This window comes from Polistes dominula, unplaced genomic scaffold (genome assembly GCF_049000335.1).
Source record: "Polistes dominula isolate Pdom_NZ unplaced genomic scaffold, Pdom_raw_medaka scaffold_35, whole genome shotgun sequence".
Lineage (NCBI taxonomy): Eukaryota > Metazoa > Arthropoda > Insecta > Hymenoptera > Vespidae > Polistes > Polistes dominula.
The window spans coordinates 2,840,492-2,855,858 of record NW_028300968.1 but is presented as its reverse complement, the minus strand read 5'-3'; the positions used below and the strand labels follow the sequence as shown (position 1 = coordinate 2,855,858).

Sequence of the window (15,367 nt, the reverse complement as noted above, 5' to 3'; positions counted from 1 at the left end):
GGTATTTCGAAAAGCTTTGACGGACATACGTCCGTTTTGGTTGAATACCCATGGTTAAATTACAAGCTCGTTCACGATATATACATACATATGCGATATAAATACATAAACGATGAATATATATATATATATATTCGTTTCGTTAACGTCAATGTTGACGTTGGTCAGCCTTTACATTTTTAAGCTTCCTTTTCAATACCGAAGATAAAATATTTGCAAGATTTTGTTTTCAATATCATATACCATTTTTATAATATCTATCTACCGTCCGAATGTATATATGTGCCCATAATTATGAAAGTGGTCTAAATCAAATTAAAAAAAAAAACAAGAGTTTATTAGCTATTACGTACCACATTATTTTAAACTAAATAAATTCAATGTAATTTTCACGATATTGTCAAAAATGAGTCGTCAGATAATGTTGGTTTTTTCAATATTACATAGAATTCATATAATGTTGAAATAAAAATCTTTAAATATCTCGAAACAAGAGATACATGACTTAGACTACTTTCATAATTATGGGCACATAATATATATATATATATATACTAGGGGTGCCCCGCCACGCGTTGCTGTGGCTCACAATAAGTCCGATACATACGTTTTTAAGTCAAAGAATTACCTTATACCGCCATCTTTTAGAATCTTATCGAACTAGCAGAGATAATCATGACTATTTGTTAATAAACAAATAATTTGCAATAAAATAATATTGCGATTATAAATTGAGATATAAACTATCCTATCTTTCAAGTTGGATGAAACAGCATACAGTGTTTAAAATTTGATTAAAATCGGTTCAGTAGCTTAGGAGTCCATTGCAGACAAACAACGTGACACGTAATTTATATATATTAAGATTATACGTAAAAAATAAATATACGTATTGTCAGGGTGAGCCCTTATATTTTTAAACTTTGTCCATTCGAAGCAGTAGCCGTTTTTTTCTTCGCATATTCGACAAAAACTATAACTATTCCAAAATCTATTTTTATTATTATTAATTAAAATTAATATTTTATTATTATTATATATTTTTTATTATTATTTTTTTTCATTATTATTATTATTATTATTATTATTTATTTTTAAATAGTTACAGTTTTATTATATATTATAATATTTTATATAAATTTATATATATATATGGTTTCAATGGATCAAAACAGCTATTTTTTTTTAAACGTGTACACCATTATTTGCAATAATTACATCGTTTCATTAATAATAATAAAATATAAATACAAAATAATTAAATATGATTATTTTTTTCCATATTGATGATAATTCATAAGTGATATTTAAGTTATCAAAATTTATATATAATATAATCAATGATATTTGAATATATAAAAATTACTATTGAAGAAAATCCTATAGAAGAAAAAAAGAAATATATTATATATATATGTCACTATTGTAAGAATTAATTTATAAAAATAATTATGCTTTATATTTAATTTAATTTATATTTATTATTATATTATTATATTTAATTTAATTATTATATTTTTATTATATTTAATTAGTTTATAAAAATAATTGTACATTATATTTTATTTTAATATAATTTGTAAAATATTTAAAAAATTATATTTTAATTATTATTATATATAGTATATTATATTTAATATAATATTTATTATATTAAAATATAATAAAAATAATTATATATTATATTTTATAAATTAATTCTTGTAATCGTTGCATTTCACATTTAATAAATAATATTAAATTAATTAATATGAATAAAACACAATGTTATTTTTATAATTTACAAATCAATTTTTATAAATATTATATTTTAAATGATGTCAAATACAAATATTATTTCTCTTTGAATTTATAATACTAATAATAAAATTTGTTTATTTAATTAAACATAAAAATGATTTATACTCAATCTTTATAAAGTTGGAACAAATATGTTTTTAAAATGAATACAAAATAAATGAAAGATTATAATATCATTTATACAGGTGTAATTATAATGAATTATCTTGTTAGAAAGGTAAGATTATAATCCAGTGTCATAAGATTTCTGTTAAATTAGCTTATGTCATTTATCATGTGCCTATTACTCATGATTTGAAACTCAATGACACTGTTGTGATCATTGATTTAGACCAGTATCACAGTGAGACATATTTCATAAACTGTTTATGTCGTTGACAGATAATTATTATCACTATATCCAACTATACGAAACAATATGCTCACGGCATTTAAAGCCCACGTCATTGATTCCAAAACAAAATTCGATTGAATTTAATCATCGCACAGAAAGAAAAGAAAAAAGAAAATAAGACCATTCTTTCTTTTTTTTTACATCATTTAATTCGTTCCATTTCTGTTCATTCGTTGTATGCACCTTGTGCAAAAGAAATAGAACGAAAGATAGGAAAGGTTTTTCTAGTCACGCGAAAATATTCATGTTAATAAGTCACCTAATCGATTTGTTCTTTTTTCTAAGAATTATACAAAGAAATTTCCTCAGAAATTCACTTTTAAATTCAACACGAAAGATTACAATTAGGTTTTTGTACAAATTTTCATTGCATTTCAATCTTATTTTACAATAGATTTATAATCATATTAACAATCAAATTCTGTTATTATACGTTATTTTAATTAGACGAGTTGAAATAAATCTATTTTATGATCAAATATTTATAAATATTTAAATATTATAATATAAATTTATATATATATATATTTTTTTTTTTAAATATTATAATACTGAATAATAAAATATATATTATAATATATATTTTAAATAATATAAATTTATAAATAGTTTCTATATATTTTAAATATTATAATATAAATTTATAAATAGTTTCTATATATTTTAAATATTATAATATAAATTTACAAATAGTTGCTATATATTTTAAATATTATATTGTATATTTATAAATATTTGCTATATATTTTAAATATTATAATATAAATATATATATATTTTAAATATTATAATACTTAGTAATAAAATATATATTATACTATATATATTTTAAATAATAATAATAATAATAATAATAATAATAATAATAATAATAATAATAATATTATTAATTGGCATTAGAAACTCAAAAGTTCATTGCCGCAAATATCAAATCCTGCCATTATTCCCGTTCCTGAGCGCTATCCTTCCATTCGCGGTCTTCGTATACTAATATTTTAAATAATATAAATTTATAATTATTTTCTATATATTTTAAATATTATAATTTAAATTTATAATAATATAAACATATACTTTAAATTTATAATAATAGAAATTTATAAATAGTTGCTATATATTTCAAATATTATAATATATATTTATAATAATATATATATATATGTTATATAAAATATATTATTATACTTAATCCTTAAAATCATATATACATCACGTGTGTTACGTGCGTTCGCGAATATTAACATATTCGATAAATTTTCATTTGGGTTAATGAGAAATGATAATATAACGAGAAATATTTTGATTAACATACTATATATATATATATATATATATATATATATTTAAATCTCGTCAAATTCAAATTATATTATAATACTGTTTAATGATTATTTATTTCATTTTTTTCTTTCTTTTATATGCATACTAATATCAAATACTATATATCTCGTGTTATGTTACCAATAATAAAAATTAATTGAAAAAAAAAACATGAAAAATATCTAATAATTGGTAAGAAACGTATTATATTTTTTTTTTACAGGTCTGCATACTTACGTATACAACGAAAGTACTCATACAGAACGAGAGGAGGACGAAATACTAACTGTAAAGTATGAGGATGGCAGATGGTCAAAACCTTACTACGATTGTGGTGGTGGTAACATCTGGATGTTGACATACACCGTACCTTTTTTTGGATACGTTAACGACACATACTTCTTTAAGTACGTATACCAATATCCATATTAATTAAATGAATTAATTGTATTGAATGAATGAATGAATGAATTGAATTGAAATGAATGAATGAATGAATAAATAAATGAATGAATTGTATTTAATTGAATAAATGAATGAATGAATGAATTGTATTGAATTGAATTTGTTTCAATGAATTTTTATAAGAAAAATAATTTAAAATACTTCCTCTAGCCTTTTTAATCTGTCCAATAATAGAAAAGTATTTTATCATCCCCCTGACAAACCATCGATGCAAAAGGGTTAACATTTTTCATGAAACTACGTGAAATCATCCTTTGAGTGCTGAATACTTTTAACTAAATTGTTTTGTAGTAACGGAATAATTTATTATTAATCAGATTCTAATAATTTAATTACATTGATTAATTTTATTTAATTATTTTTAATTGTATTTATTAATTAATTTAATTATCCTTATATTAATTATATTTAATAATAAAAGTTTTTCTTTCTGAATTTAATTTAATTAATTAATATAAACATTTACTACACTATTTTACATTAATATTAACAAACATGTATTTGCATCGATAGATCACTCTGGTAATTTTTACCAAACGCATATATGCGTCTATAGCACTCTAAGGGTTAATAGAAAAACTAATGCATCGCGTTTTGCATCGAATATTTTACGAACAACCTTGTTTTCTCAAACCATCAATTTCTTAACGTAAGTGTCCACGTTTCGTTACCATAAAGGACTACTCGTTAGGATGATTGTCCTATATATCCTAATTTTGAAACACCTAAACAGCAATCGCAATCTGAGTTAATTTATTGACCGAATAAAAGCATGCATTGACTTAACCCTTAGATTGCTATGGACGCATATACGTGTTTGTTAATATTAATTAATTAAATTACATTATATTCAGAGAAACAAAAACTTTAATTATTAAATATAATTTATTATTAGAATCTAATTAATAATAAATTATTTAATTAAATATAATTTATTATTAAAATCTAGTTAATAACACATTATTCCATTCCTACAAAACATTTCAGTTAAAATTATTCAACACTCAAAGGGTTAAATTAATTCTTTTCTTAAGTTCTTCGTTTTATTTTGTTAGTTTGGTTTATGATCCATTAAATTTGTACGTAAGAAATATTGAAAAGTGAGAAACTGATTGTGAGAGAAACAAGTAGGGGGTGGTGGGTAGTTTGGAAGGAAGGAAGGAGAATGAGGATGAAGATCGATGAGACACATTGAACGAAGCAAATCGATTTTATGTCAAGCAAAGAACATTCCCTTCCATCCTATTCGCGAGGACGACGACGTCATTACACGCACGTAAAGAAGCTTTGTATGTGCTAATGAATATTAAAACCTTTCGTACCTTTTCCCTTTAAACTCTTACGGCATGCGATGCATGGTACTTCGGTTGTTGCGTTAATTAGCAGACGTTTCTCGAATTACCGATTTTAAATGAACTTTCTTACTTCAAACAACGATTATTTTCTACCAATAAGAGAAAGAGATACAAAGTTGGCTTGTCATATTTCATAAGAATATTTAAAGTTACTTAACAATTTTTTATTTATGGTACAAAAATGTATTCTCATTGTCAGATATTATTTTATTGAGAAGAGAGTATATTTTTTGTTTTTAATTATTTATTTATAAAGAAGTGAAAACTTCTTTAGAATCAGGGTGATTTGAAAATCGTAAAACGGAAGAACGTAAAACCGATGAAACAAACATAATTAATAAAATTCAATATATAATTTAATTCTATATATTTAATTTTATATATATAATTTCTATATAATTTTCTATATATTTAATTCGATATTATTTAGTTCTATATATTAATTAATTAATAATAAAATTCTATATTTAAACATTCAGTGTAACAATATGTTTGTCCACTAATAATTCCGAAACTACTCAACTTATTTTAATAAAATTTATTTTATTTCACGTGATTTTTTCCAACTTAGCACATAGTACAATTTATATAACGATTTTTTTTTTAAATTATTTTTTCTTACGAATTTAAAGATTTTTATTTAGAGGTTATCTAGGCTCTGTAAGGTTCTTTCAATAGATGGCGCTGTATTGTAATTCAATTGTTTCGATATATTCACGTCTCGAAGCTTGGTTTTCTTTGAAGGTTTCACTTCTACCTTGTGTGATCTGCACACATCTGTTTTTTTGTCTTTTTTTTTCTTTTGAAGTTTATATAATATGTTAACGTTAAAGTTTGCAATTTGTTAATGTGCATATTATTTAGATAATTTGTTTAATAATTGATTTCTACACTTCGGTGGTAACATATCTATATATATATATAATTATTTTGTAATATTTTAAAATATTTTTTAATATATATATGTAAAATTATTTTTTAATAGTAGAAACTATATGAAGACTATGGTATGCGACAATTTTCTATACTTTAATAAATCAACTTGGTTAATTTGTATATTACCTTAGATTATCTGCAAAATAATTAAATTAATTAATTTTATAAAATTATTTTCTCATAGTTAAAACTATATACAGACTATCATATACAACAATTTTCCATACTTTAACGAATCAACTTGGTTAATTTGTATATTACCTTAGATAATCTGCAAAATAACTGATTTACATATATATATTGGTAATAATTGGTATAATATATATATATAAAATAATAGAATTTATAATAGTAGAATAATAGTAGAAACTATTCGAAAACTAATGTTATAAAACAATTTTTAATAATTTAACAAATTAACCTAGTTAATTTGTAAATTACCTTAGATAATCTTCAAAATAATTAAATTAATTAATTTTATAAAATTATTTTCTGATAGTTAAAATTATACACAGACTATCATATACAACAATTTTCCATACTTTAACGAATCAACTTAATTAATTTGTATATTAACTTGAATAATCTGAACAATAAAATAAATTTGTACACTTTATCGATAACATATATCTTCTAATATAAAAATTGGACACACATATCAATGAGAAGAGTGGGAAAAGGACAAAAGGTAAATCGATGTATCTTCCAGGAATATCTATCTAATCGAACTGAGAGTTTTCCTACGCAGTTCTGGGTACAACTAAACAGAGACTCTAGGAGCTAGCTGTTACAAGTTACGTCAAAGTTTATGACTTACTCAGGCGCAACTTTACCGATATTGCTTCGACAAAGTTGAGTTACCCTCTGGCAAACAAATTACCTTAACTGTTTCGAATTTTGTTAAAAAGATATATGTATTTATATATATATGAACACGAGGGTCGAATACGCATTGTCTTCGGCACATCTGGAAATTTTCACAAATTTAGTTTCCATATTACAAAATAACAAGTTTTATTTCAAAAGGTAATTGTGCCCATATTTATGAAAGTGGTCTAAGTCATGTATCTTTTGTTTCGAGATATTTAAAGATTTATATTTGAACATTATATGAATTCTATATAATATTGAAATAACAAACATTATCTGACGATTCATTTTTGACAATATCTTGAAAATTACATTGCATTTATTTAGTTTAAAATAATGTGGTACGTAATAACTAATAAACTCTTGTTTTTTTTTTTTTAATTTGATTTAGACCACTTTCATAATTATGGGCACATATATACATTCGGACGGTAGATAGATATTATAAAAATGGTATATGATATTGAAAACAAAATCTTGCAAATATTTAATCTTCGGTATTGAAAAGGAAGCTTAAAAATATTTAAAGATTTATATTTGAACATTATATGAATTCTATATAATATTGAAATAACAAACATTATTTGACGATTCATTTTTGACAATATCTTGAAAATTACATTGCATTTATTTAGTTTAAAATAATGTAGTCCGTAATAACTGATAAACTCATTTTTTTTTTTTTAATTTTGACTTAAATCATTTTCATAATTATGGGCACAATTATAATCTATTTTTAATAATAATTTAAAAAAAAAAAAAAAGAAAAGAAAAGAAACAATACATATTAACTTTTATTTCATTTATTCGTGAACAATATAATTACGTAATATTATGGTAAAATACAAGGCAAATTATTTGAAAGGTAATTAACACGTTGATTAAAATCATTTGTCGATTGTCTATAAATATAAATAAAATCGAAGATTAATTAAACTCTAACAATGGTGTTATATAATATCTAATTAGTCAAATATAATATCATTTATACATTTACACAGTTAATTTCGTTTATTATTAATAAATATTTTCTAATAAATAATAACATTCTCATTTCTTTATTATTTATACGTACGAAAAATTCAATTTAATTAAAAATCATTTATATATTATAATGAATATTAGAAAGAAAGATAATAAACAAATCGAAATTATTGACAATCATTTAAAATCCAATGACAGTTCTACAAACACCTCCTGAGTCTGCTTTTTGACCAGACGGACATTTTCTGTCAGGTACATCAATGATACTCATTACATTAAAATTAGGTTTTTCTGAAGTTGTTGAAATTTCTGGTGTTGTTGTTGTTGTTTCTGAATTAATACTTCGAGATAATACAGGATGGAAAAGATTCATGAAGAAAAGGATAGAAATCAAGGTGGTTACGATCAATCCCATGGATAGGTTTTTCATATTTGTATGGGGGGTGGGTGGGATGGGGGAAATAAAAACTAACAAACAAGTACGTGTACAAATGAAAAGTGAAAAAAAAGAAGGTTCAAAGTGGATATGTAGAAGGGGGGGGAAAAAAATTGGGAAATATAATCTTTCAAAAGGAAACAATTTTTACTAGAAAAAAATTGGAACGAATGTCTTCTTTGTAAAAATATAAATCCAATGTTTAGTTTAGGTTCTGTTTTTTTTTTTTGGTTTTTTTTTTCGTTTCTTCTTTTGAACAGCTTTCGAACAACGGCAACTGTAACGTAATCGTTAAAATATAATTGTTAATTAATTATTGTTAGAGAAACAAAAGGGATATATTGTTTTTTTTTTTTTTAATTTAAATTACTTCATTTCTAGAACAACTTTTTGTTTAAATATTTTTTTCAATTAATTTCAAAAATATTTATTCGGAAATAATACGAATTTTAAAATAAGCGTTGGTATTGAATATTCGATTTAATTTGTTTGTATTTTTTTAAATAAAATCAAAGACGTTTTATCGATCGTTGTAAAATGTCAGAAACACCATAGACGTAATTGCAAGATTTTAAACAAAATTTAAACATATTCGCGAGTGCACCCACGTTATACTAATTTATAAAAATCTTATCGAGTACAAACACTTAATTCTTTCGTAATCGACATAAATAAATATTTGTAATGTGTACATATCAAATCGTCTTAGATAACATTTCTTATCGTTCGATTGACACAAGAGGCGGACTCGTCATTATAATTTTATTATAAATAATTTTTTATTTGAAAAAATAATAATCTAAATTAAATCACTCACGACACATTATAAATATATTATTATATATATTATATTTATTATATTATTTTTAATTATTTATTATAAATTTATATATTTTTTATATTTATTTATATTATTATATTTATAATATAAATATTTTATATTATATATATAATATATAATTAAAATTATAATAATATTTATATAGATATATTAAAAAGTAATAAAAAAAAATAATAATAAATATTATTATATTTCTAAATAGTATATATATATATATATATTTATATTATAAATATATGTACTAATAATATTATATATATAATATAAAAATGTATATATATTATATACTATTAATATATATTATTATATTTTATAAAAATATAATATACTTAATATATTATATTATATAATATTATATAATAATAAATATTATAAATAAATTAATAAAAATAATATTCTAAATAAAATATAATATTGTAAATTTATATACTATTATATATTATATATATTATTTATATTATACTTTTTTATAATATATTATATTATATACTATTAATATATATTATACTATATAAATATAATAATATACGTATATATATTATTTTCCTAATTAATTATTCCTGATAATAAAACTTTTACAAATTTGTAAAAAAAAAAATGTTGTATAATTAAGAATATTAACAATAATAATAATAATAATTCGGTACCTTCGAATAAACTCGTAGTTTCTTCTACGTTTGTCTTATTTTATTTTATTTCGTTGTAATTTCACTCCTATTTAATTGTCCCAGTGTATTTTTGTATTCTTTGTCAAAAATTGTCTTATTTTCTTCACTGTCGTCGATTTTGCAAAATGCTTCTTGCAAATGAGGATACGAAAAAATGTATCCGAATGCAGAAAAAAAAAAAGAACTAACCGAAGTTACCGCACAAGTGTCTAGTAACACATCATCTGTTTTTAGAAACGATTCAACGTTCACATTTATAACCAACTCTGCCTGCCAGTAGAATCGTTCATATGACGTAATCACTATTATCATTATCTTCATATAGCCGGGCGAAAAAGCTTTCTCGGAAAAGACGTAACAAAATTCGTCCTTGAATTGTGCTACTACTACTACTACTACTACTACTACTATTACTTCCCTTCAACGTATTTGTATTTAACATATATTTGTCTGTTTACCCGAATGTTAAATGGTTTCATTTCAATCGGCGGTTTTATCACTTTATGTCAAATTTTTGTTCACATAATTTGTATAATAATAATAAATAATTAATAATAATAAAACAGAATCAATAATTTAATCGATTGATAAAATGTACAGATAAGGTAAAGGTACCAGTCATTGACCATGTGTCTGAAGTTGATCACTTTCAATGTAAACATTAAACATAAGCTTTTTATAAATAAATGTCTATGTAAACAAACAACCTTTACCGACGTGTTGAACATATCTTTTTTCTTGGATACGACTATTTATCGAAGCTACGGAAGATTAAACTTGGTAACGTCAGACGTATTGCTCGACGCTATTACCTTGTTAACATTATTATTAAGAAACCGTGCGCAGTTGATGGTAATTAATTTGTCAAATTTTAAACCTTTATACTTGAAACTTTCACAATTTAATTGTCAATAAATTTGATATTTATTAAGCAAATTGTTTTTCTTATACTACTTTCAAAAACTTAATTTACCAGTAGGTCACTTACTGATGCAGTGATAGCCTGTCGATAAACGTTTATAATTTTTATGTCATGCTTTAATTTTCGAAAAAGTATGCTTTGTTATATGATGTTTGAAGTTCATAGAACATTTTAACGCATTGAACCCCACTATGTAAAAAATATACAACAAGTTACAACCATTTACGATAAAAATTTGTGTTAACTGGTCAACTACTAGTGCCTTTACCTTTAATTTGTCAAATAATAGTTATAATAATATTAATAAAACAGAATTAATAATTTTATTTCATTTTTGTTTAACGATTTGATTGATAAAATGAATTTTATCATTTTTTCTTTTTTTTTTAATTCATAAAGATTTGTCAAATTATCTTCCACCCGTAGAGTTTTCAAAACGCGACTTTTGTTAAATAAACAAATAAAAAAATAAAAAATAAAGAACGTGACAAAGAATTTCTGTAAATACGAGAAATACGTCAAACAAGTGTTCCGACACAGTTTTTCCATTGATCGTTTTTTCGTATCCTCCATCTTTCTTGTTATCTACAAAGATCACGCTCTTTCGATGGGATGTAGTATAACCATGTATATGTGTGTATCTATGTGTATATAAATTTATATATGTATGTATCATTGATATATATATATATATAATTATATCCCTCGAGTAAAAGAGTTCAAGTTAAATTTAGTTCGAAACTAAATAAATATACTTATAGTATATTATTTAACATTATCGTTTACATTAAATTCATTTAATTATAAATATTATAAATAGAGTAACTGAAGTATCATATTTATTATTGTTATAAATATTAAATATTATTAAAATATATATATATTATTATTATTAAAGTTATTGAATATATATATATATATATATATATATATATATATATATATATATATATATATATATATATACTATTAATATTATAATAATTATAAATAATTATTATATATATATAATTTACATATATTTTATATAATAATATAATTTTATATAATTATACAATATAATTATAATAATAATTATATTGTATATTATAATATACTATTATAATATAATTATAATAATAATATAATAATATTAATTTAATAGAATTATATAATAATAAATAATTATTATAATATATTATAATAATAATATATTACTATTAATAATAATAATAATATATTATATATTTATATACATTATATATTTTATATTAAATATGTATTATTAATAATATATATATATATATATATATATATATATATATATATATATATATATATATATATATATATATATATATATATTTAAAGTTATTTTATATTTAATTTTTTATTATTTTATTTTATATTAAATTATACTATATATATATGTTTTAATTATAAATAGAAAAATTTGATCTTATTAATTAGGTAAATTTTTGTTTAATATTTTCTACTGTTTTTTGTAGACTAAAATTTGTAAAATGACGAATAGAATTTTTTTTTCGATTAAACTACTATATATATATTTATTATATACCACATGATACACACATGTAATGTACATTTTGAAATTCAAATGATAGGGATGCATATGTTATTATGCAACTTTAATGTTTCAAAATTTATCGTATGATCTTACAGAGATGATTTTGAATATTTATTAATGTTAGTAAGTGCTTTTTTTTTTTTTTTTTTGCAAAAACCAACAATTTTTAACTTCAATATATATTTTTTATAATGTTCATTTGAAATATGTATACGTTTAAACATCTACTACTTCAATTTAATTCAACATTTTATTACGATAATATTTCACGATAATTATGAGTTATTTAAAAATTGTTTTTTATTTATTAACATTTATATTCCTACATTATTTGTTCAAACAAAGAATGATAATTAACAATAGTGTAAGTGTATTCGTAAAAATATAATTTTGACATTAATACGAAATGGAATTTCTGTTTGATAAAAAAAAAAAAAACAATGAAATATCTTTGATCGTATTATGTTTTCATTAAGATTTTGATTCATTTAGAATCTTGATTATTATCAATGATTTAAATTATCATTTTTTAATCGATAATCATCCTTATTGAATTAATAAACACTAAGAGACTTATCGTTAATGAAAAAAAAACATTGTATCAAATTAATCGGTAGCTATTATCGTCTCGTGTTTAAAAAAAAAAAAACTCGATTACGTTTTCACGCGATCTCAATTTTCTCATACTGATAAATATCTTTATCAATTTTTTTTTTTTGCTTCTTCTTCTTCTGCTATGATAAAAATGTACTTTTATATCTCTTTACACAAGTTTATAATTCCTTGAAAATTCCTAAACCGATAACGATCATAAACGATGAAACAAATTATAATCCCAGGGGTCGGCGGGTGGGGGGTTATTGATATTTAAAAATATATATATATTTTTTTTTAAATTGAAAAAATAAAATCAACATTTTTCATAAGTATGATCAATCGAATGAATTATGAAAAATATTCCAATTATCATTTCAATAGAAATCTGATATTACATTTAGTGAGAATATTCTGTATATTTCACTTGGTATATATTTCATCCATTATATTATTACCGTAACTACAATAATACTAAAATCATTCTACCATTGGTATATTATTTGTTATATTACTCCATTTGCTGCTAAGTAAATTTAACATAATAAACATAGCATATATTTCATTAAATGTAATAATATTTAGTTATAGATATGAAAATACATATATAATAAATATATATTTAAAATAAAATAAAAGAAAATAAACAATATTATTATTAACATAATTTAAAATAAAACATTTAATATTATATATATTAATTAAAATATTTAACAATAATAAAATATTTAACAATATTTAATAATAATAATAATTTCCTAAGCAATTGCATTTAAATTGAAATGCAACGCAATGCAATCTAATTAGAAGTGAATCTGGGTTAATATGTAATATACAGGATGATTCTTGTAACGGAGACGGATAATAACTTTTTTTAAGTAACATTAGAAAAAAATCATAAAGGAAAAAGTTACATGGCGCAACCAATGTCAACTTTTGATGACCTTACTTTTTTTGAAAATGCATCAATGCACCCGCTAGATGCAGTTGCACTTATTTTTTAAATGGAACTCTAGATTTTTGTTTTATACCATTTGATTCCTCTTTTTATTCTGCGTTAAAAAGTATTAAGTGAAGGTCATTGAAATGTCAGTAGTTTATGAGATATTTGATGTTTTATACCAGTAATGTATTTTATTACAATAAGTGTTCGAATGTTCCTCCATTGCATTCTAAACATTTTCTAATGCACTTTTTAACATTTTTCATTACATTTTTAAACTGATATTAGAACAATACATTGTTATACGCTCCTTTAGACCATGTATGTTCATTGCGTCTATTGAATATTCCATTATTCATAAAAGTTCATTCATCTGTCCATAAAATTCTTTTTGCAAAATTTTCCCTTCGTTGTACTTATCAAAGAAAAAATTGACACAAACGCATTCTTCTAATATCATCCCCCACATATAAAGTGTGTCCTATCAAATAACGATATGGATGTGTATTCACGTCCTTTTATATCAGTCGATGATTTAAAGGAGCGTATAACAATCTATTGTTCCAATATCAATTTAAATCAATGAAATAAAATACATTACTGATATGAAACATCAAATATCTCGTAAACTATTGACATTTCCATGACCTTCACTTAATACTTTTTAACGCAGAATAAAAAAAGGAATCAAATGGTATAAAACAAAAATCTAGAGTTCCATTTAAAAAATAAGTGCAACTGCATCTAACGGGTGCATCGATGCATTTTCAAAAAAAGTAAGGTCATAGAAAGTTGACACTTGTTGTGCCATAAAACTTTTTCCTTTATGATTTTTTCCTATTGTTACTTGAAAAAAAGTTATTATCCGTCCCCGTTACAAGAATTATCCTGTATATTATTATTAATACAATTTAAAATAAAACATTTAATATTATACACACATTAATTAAAATATTATTAATTGAAATATTTAATATTATATAAAAAAAGAAAAAAATTTGCAAACATCAATTTCTAATAATAATAATTTCCTAACCAATTGCATTTAAATTGAAATGCAACGCAATGCAATCCAATTAGAAGTGAATATGGGTTAATATGTAATATATAATATGAAATATAATCTTGAATATATGTGAAATAGAAAATAGGTAATTATTTAGAGTAGCATTGTCTGGTATTAGAAAAAAAGTAAAAATTAATAAAGAAACATTTGACTAACTTATTGTACATACATAACAATTGTAAACAACAAAATATATAATATTTGTT

The 15,367-nt window shown here is 21.7% G+C and overlaps 1 protein-coding gene and 1 long non-coding RNA gene across 7 annotated transcripts in view; one reads left to right on the top strand and one right to left on the bottom strand.

Moving 5' to 3' along the window:
- LOC107070049 (metabotropic glycine receptor) overlaps positions 1-15,367 on the top strand; it is a 146,136-nt gene that overhangs the window by 69,266 nt on the left and 61,503 nt on the right. For all 6 annotated transcript variants that reach the window (XM_015327887.2, XM_089173199.1, XM_089173197.1 and 3 more), the window contains one exon: positions 3,738-3,921. In XM_015327887.2, the coding sequence (XP_015183373.2) occupies positions 3,738-3,921 (184 nt within the window). The remainder of the gene's footprint in view (positions 1-3,737; positions 3,922-15,367) is intronic.
- Positions 8,438-10,478, bottom strand: LOC107070050 (uncharacterized). Its single transcript, XR_001476204.2, has 2 exons — positions 10,049-10,478; positions 8,438-8,837 (listed from the first exon to the last, which is right to left on the bottom strand). It is a non-coding gene; the product is annotated as an uncharacterized LOC107070050 (long non-coding RNA).